The sequence below is a fragment of the Neophocaena asiaeorientalis genome, unplaced genomic scaffold (assembly GCF_003031525.2).
Source record: "Neophocaena asiaeorientalis asiaeorientalis breed wild unplaced genomic scaffold, Neophocaena_asiaeorientalis_V1.1 scaffold78, whole genome shotgun sequence".
Taxonomy (NCBI): domain Eukaryota; kingdom Metazoa; phylum Chordata; class Mammalia; order Artiodactyla; family Phocoenidae; genus Neophocaena; species Neophocaena asiaeorientalis.
Window position 1 is genome coordinate 6,918,133 of NW_020175018.1, and position 6,181 is coordinate 6,924,313.

General features: G+C 51.7%; 1 protein-coding gene across 5 annotated transcripts in view; it reads right to left on the bottom strand.

Moving 5' to 3' along the window:
• The window catches only part of PHF19 (PHD finger protein 19), a 42,024-nt gene that overhangs the window by 12,952 nt on the left and 22,891 nt on the right, over positions 1-6,181 (bottom strand). For 3 of the 5 annotated variants that reach the window (XM_024762760.1, XM_024762761.1, XM_024762762.1), the window contains 5 exons: positions 4,513-4,713; positions 3,917-3,998; positions 1,406-1,501; positions 804-904; positions 1-144 (listed from right to left, as the gene is read on the bottom strand). In XM_024762760.1, the coding sequence (XP_024618528.1) occupies positions 1-144; positions 804-904; positions 1,406-1,501; positions 3,917-3,998; positions 4,513-4,698 (609 nt within the window). In that variant the 5' untranslated portion in view covers positions 4,699-4,713. Of the gene's footprint in view, positions 145-803; positions 905-1,405; positions 1,502-3,916; positions 3,999-4,512; positions 4,714-5,210; positions 5,286-5,875; positions 6,169-6,181 lie in introns of those variants that run through there. The other 2 variants (XM_024762759.1, XM_024762763.1) reach the window with 2 other exon arrangements.

Here is a 6,181-nt window from a genome sequence, read left to right on the forward strand (position 1 = left end):
CGGCCCGCCGCAGTAGCAGTAGCATTGCTGCTGGTTGGTGCGGTGGGGCGAGTCCCACTCCAGCTCCTCGGGCTGGTAGGACAGCACCATCTTCACAGCCTGCAGGGTCCTGGCGATGGCGCCCTTCTTCAGCGCACCGCCTTTCTGCGGGAAGATGAGGGCCCGAGTTACCCGCGGGGGTCCCGGTTGGGCCACACGTGGCTCCCTATCAAGGCTAATGCCGACCAGGTGGAACAAGATATTCCAATGTAGTCAGAAACGCACAAAGCCTCTTCTCATCAATCCCAGATCCATCCTCTCTCTATCCCCAAGGAGCTGCATTTTCAATAATATTAATAGTAATAAGCGCAACAGTAAAAGTAACAATAACCAACACATATTGAGAGTGGGCGCTTATATGGATTTTCTCTCTTAATAGTGATTTCTCACTATTTGTTGGGGGCCTCCTACTCCTGACACCAAACCTGTATCCATTTAAAGAGTACTTTTTTTTTGGCCGCACAGCATGTGGCATCTTAATTCCCCCACCAGGGATCGAACCCGCACCCTCTGCATTGGAAGCGTGGAGTCTTAACCACTGGACCACCAGGGAAGTCCCCAAACCTGTATGCATTTAACAGCCAAGGAAACAGGCTCAGGGAGGCTAAGGAACTGCACAAGGACATACAGCTGGTTAAGTGGCAGTCGCTGTCTGCCTCCAAAGCCAGGCTCTGTGACCAGGAGTGAGGCCCGGGCCCAGGGGGCCTCTGGGCTTCCAGACTGGAGGATGGGGAGAAGCAGGGTGGGAAGGATGGAGGGCTCACCCGCACAGCCAGCGCAAAGATGCAGCGTCGGCAGAACCAAGGTGTGAGCAGGGGCCGGTCGGCACTGCCCGCTATGGGGATGTGGCACTGCTGGTGGTAACCTATGGCAAAGGAGAGGGGGTGAGTGCCCACGAGGAAGCAGTCGCCCGAGGCCAGTCAGCCCAGAGGCGGCAGGCTGGGGAGGGCTGCGGCAAGTCCTAGGAGCTGTGTGCCTGCCAGCCGCCAGGGGACTGGCTGGTCATGCTCACCAGGCAGCCAGGCTGGTGTCCAAGCAGGCCACTAAGAGCCAGCATTGGCCCAGGGCGGGAAGCACCAAAGGTCTGGCTTCAGCCTCTGTGCCCCATCTCTCCTACCCATCCTCTCCACCCACGGGGGCTCCAAAGTGCATAACTTCTCTCACTTTCCAGAAGCCCCAGCTTTCCCCAAGGATCACCTCCCCGGGCCCTCATTCCCAGAGACTGGCCCCTTGTCACTCTGGAGCTCCAAAAGAAACAGGAAGCCAGCTAAGGCCCTAATGGTCTGGGGCGACGCAGGTCCCAAGCCAGCGGGGAATGGGGACCCACAGGTCTGGGCCTTCTCCATGCCCTGCTCATCACACTCACCCAGGCCACATTTCCCACAGATGAGGATCTCATTCAGCGGTCCTGATGTCTTCCCCAGGCAGATGTTACACTTGGGTTCCTCTCCTGGAACACCAGCTGAAAGAAAGAGGCCCTCTAGGGTCAGGTCGGGCTCACAGGAAACAGCAGTTTTAAAATTACATTCCAGGTGCTAAGCCTCTACTGAGTGCTGGGCCCCATAGGCCAACTCACTGAATCTCCCCGACCAGTCTGAGCTGCCTATTACCATTAGCCCATTCTAAAGATGGGGAAATTGAGGCTCGGAGAGGTTAAGTCCCATGCTCAGCTGGTAAGTAGGAGGGGGGGGATTCAAACCCGCAGCTATCTGACATCACATTATTTGTCCTTTTCACCGTGTCATGCTGCCTCTCCTGCTTAATTTAACTTGATCTGTTAAAGTTTTTTATGTTAAATAATTTTTTAAAAAATTTTATTATGGAATAACAGAATGTTATAATGAAACGCCATGTTCTCATCAACAATCATGAACTCACAGCCAATCTTGTTTTGACTATATTTCCACTCACCTCCCCCCCTCCTGTATTAAATATTTCAGTACATATTGCTGAAAATTCAGGACTCTAAAAAAAAAATAACTGCAGCACCTTTATTGCACCTAAAAATTAAAAATAAATTCTGAATATCAACAAATTCAGTTAGTGTTCACATATTCAATTGTCTCCAAAAAGTCATAACAATTTTAAGTTTGATCAATTGCTTTTAATCTACAGTTTCCCTCTCCATCTCTCTTTTTTTTTTCCTTTGCAATTTGGTGTTGCTGAAGAAGAAATATGTATTTATGACTGAAGGGTTTGAGTGAATAAAGTAAGATACATTTTGATTGTGTTTCTGTCTCATTTCCCCTAGCAGACGGAAAGTTCTGTAAGGGCAGAAAAGGTATCTGTTCATCTCTGTGTCCCCAGGACCTCTTATGGGGTGTGGCACATAACACGTGTTCAAGCCATGTTTGTTGAGTAAATGATCCCTGAATATGCTCCCAGGAAGGCGGGACCCACTGTGGGTCGCAGTAAGTCTTCACTGGCTTAATGAAGTGATGGGTCAGTAACTATAGTGTGCTCAGCCTTATGCTCTAGGGCGACCCCAGAGGGCTGCTGTCCTACCTGTGATGAGCAGTGATCTGGCTGGGGAGCCACACGGTGAGCACTGCAGCACCTCCTTGGTGCCTGGCACACAGTGGGCCTTCTATTCATGGTGTGCTACTTCGATCCATGGTTTAGACTGTCTTTCCTCACCAGCCGGCTCCTTCTGCTTTGAAAAAGAAGGTAGCCCAGGAGAGGAGACCCTCGTTGCTTTGGATTTTTAAATAATACCTTTAGGGTGAGAGGGGCTTGGAGAAGCATCAGCCTGTATTAGCCACAACGTCTTGGAGAAAAAGGCAGTTTGGAAGCTCGACTAACTGGCTGGGTTCTGTGGCCTCTGCTTGGCAGGCTCTTGAAATCATCTCTTACGGTAACAAATTCTTCAGAAACAGCCTCCCTGTAACTCAGCAGCACTGGGCTAAGCATTTAACCACACTGTGAGGCCAGTACGTTCAGTCTCCTTTTCCTCAGATGAAGAAACAGGCTCACAGAGCTTACGTCACTCACCCAAAGATACGCAGCAGTAAGTGGCAGAGCTAGAATATCTTGGTCCGAGGAATACTGGACCCTAAAACCTGCCTCTTCCCCACATACCGCCATGTCGGTTCTCCTGTTAGAGCATAAATGGCAAAAAAAAAAAAAAAAAGTCTCTTCTCTCACGGTAACTCTGACTGGTAGTGGCTGCTTGGAGCTCCATGTTGAAAATATACAAGTGTTGATTGATTAGTGATGTCTGTCATGTACATGGCAAGGAAGAAAGGTGGCAAGAATGCCCCCAATCTGTCATCTCTGTAAGACAGTATCAGCTCTCTGAGGGCAGGGATGGTACCCAACCCAGCTACCTTTCAACTCTGAAAACTGGTCTAGCTCCATCCCGGTAAGTCCGTCATCACCTTGCCTGGTTCATATCTGCTTGTTTGGTCTTTCCCCCATGAAGAAAGCTGCCTCCCTCGTTTTCTTACCATGCTGATAGGGGACACTGTGCTTATATCGAAAGGTGACAATTCTGATTGCCTGGGCCCTTCCCTGTTCCCTAGCCCCAGAGTGACCCAGAGCTTTGGGCAGCAAGGAAGCAAACACAGGCCTGGGACCCAAACCTGCTCTCCCAGCACCTCCCTGGGCCACTTTCTCCATCTGCCTGCCTCCCTCATGAGGTAGGAGTACTCAAGGGGATGACAGATGTCACAAGTGTGTTTCCACATAACTGTACAGCTGGTAATCCGATCAGCATCTCAGGTGCACCTGGGGCTCCAAGGACAAGGCCAGGTGCCAGAAGTTAGAGACAGAAGGAGAGAAGGAAAAAATGGAGGGAGAGGCGGAGAGAGGATCGGGGATTGGGCTGCGGGGGGGCGGGGGGGCGGGGGGTGGTGCCTGAAATCACAGGAATACTCACCATGCTGTATGTCCTTCCACAAGACCCAGTATTTGGAGTTATCTTCAAAAGTTACAAGGCAGCTCTGCTTAGAACTGCTGACCTGGGGCAGAGAGAGGGAGGGGCAGTGTGAGACAGTAGCTGGGGAAAAGCCACTTGAACACGGTCTTCCTCTCCCATTTCTGTTCCCACAGGTCAGAGGCTTTAGACCTCTCCTTGTGCCGCAAAAAGGAGAGCCAGGCTAGAAGGGGAAGGAGGATGGCAGTTCCGGAGGTACTGCACACCCACTCACTGGAGTTGTGCAGTCAGGGACTGGGGGACGGCAACTTGGCGGGAACGCCAAGGACAGAACAGGCCAAGTGATCGTTTGTGATCCTCTCCAACCTGATTTTATTTTGTTTTGTAGGCTCACAGAGCACTTTTCTAAAGATGTTGGCCCTAAGGATGGCACCTGCTTTTGCAGGCTCCGCCTCCTTCCACTTTCAGTTTGGAGCGTAAGAACAAGGCGGGAATTTCCCAGCAGTCTCCCAGCCTCCATCACTGGTCTGAGGCCAAGACCAGAGGATGAGCAGAGAGATGCTGAGCCTGGGAACTGGGGCCAGGAAGGAAAGGTTTACCCTCTTGATCTTCCCGAGATAATACAGTCCATCTGTCCACCGGCACAGCACATACTGGCCCTCTGTCAGCTTGGACATCAGGTCTTTGAAGTTGTTCTTGGCTTTTGCCAGGGCCCCCTTGTTGGGGAGGTGGCTGGTGGCACCATAGGAGTCCCGAGTCCCTGGGTCCAGACCTCGATTCTCCATCAGCTTCCACTGACACTGGAAGAGAAAGAGAAAGGGGTTTTTACTCCTTACTTCAGGAGAAGGGGAAGGAAGGAAAGAAACAACCATTTATGTAACCCGTGCTACGTGCCAGATGCTTTTATCATCTCACTGGATCCTGCTGACAACGCTGTGAGGGAGGCATTATTATTCCCATTTTACCAGTCAGGAAACTGAGGTTTGGCAAGGGGAAGTGGCTATGGGGTCAGAGGCAGAGTCATGGTCCATAATCGGGCGAGCTGATTCTAAGTCCTGCTCTCTCCCCACCCATACCATACAGCCTTCTAAATAGAAAGGCTCTCTCAACCAACCACGGAGCAAAATCTCCCTGCCCAGTGGGGCCTGAACCTCACTCCCTGGCTTCACAGCCAGAGGTTTTATCCCTAAAGCAAACATACTCTGTGTTCTCTGAGTGGAGGACCTTCTCCAGGGGAGCAGCGGGAAGTTCTCAGACCCCTGACCCCTACCCTGAGAGCTGGCCAGAGAAAACTCACCTGGAGAGGGAAACTCCTGGGTGGCTTGTGAACTGGTATAGACTTGGCCATCTGTGTCTTCTGCAATCTCCTTTTCTGTTCTCAATTATGGGATGATTTAATGGACACCAATTCTGGGACATTTAAACTCACTTATGCTTTTACTCAGATGCAAACCGGCTCCAAGCAGTGAAGTCACTGCCATGCCAACCTCTCCACATCTGTCTTTCACCATCCTACAAATGTGCTGCTCCCATTGCTTTCGCTGCTTCCTGCTAATGGTACTACTATGGTCCCCAGACCCCCAAGCATCTCAGACTTCTCCAACCGATGAGCTGCCACAGCAGCCAAGCACAGCGACTTCTGGCAACCCTACTCCTCTTTTCCATCCCCCTGTCCTGGTCTGAGTTCAGGCCTCACCTTGCCTGGGCCATTCATTCATTCAAGAACTGTTTCCTGAGCCTTGTGCTCACTCACCTATGCTGGGCACCTGGGATTCGGAATGGAACCACCAGCGCCCAGTGCTAAACAGGCCACTCCCTGTTTCCTGCCTCCCCACGAGACTCTTCCACAGGGCCCTCAATTCCCATCTTCTTATTCTCCCAGAAACCTTCTGTGGCTCCCCAGTACCTTCAATGGCATTCAAAGCACCCCCCACGGCCTCCTCCTCCTCAATCTGGGCTCACCTGGCTCCAGGCCCCTCCACAGACTCTCCACTAAGCCAAAAACACAGCATCCCTCTGTTCCCTGCACCCGCTACTCTGGTGCCCTCCTTCTCTGCCAAGGCGCTGGGCACCTGGTTTTATGATTACCTGTAGACAGGGAGAGAGTCCTGTGTTTTTCCCTGTGTGTGTACTCCTGTGAGACCGTTTGATGTCTACAGCCTTATGTCAGTGAGCATATGAAATGGAATACATGTGTGTGCATGTCAAGGGCCCTGGGGCAGGCAGGGCCTTGCTGGGGTCTTCACTCTCCAGATGGTGGCGCGGCCA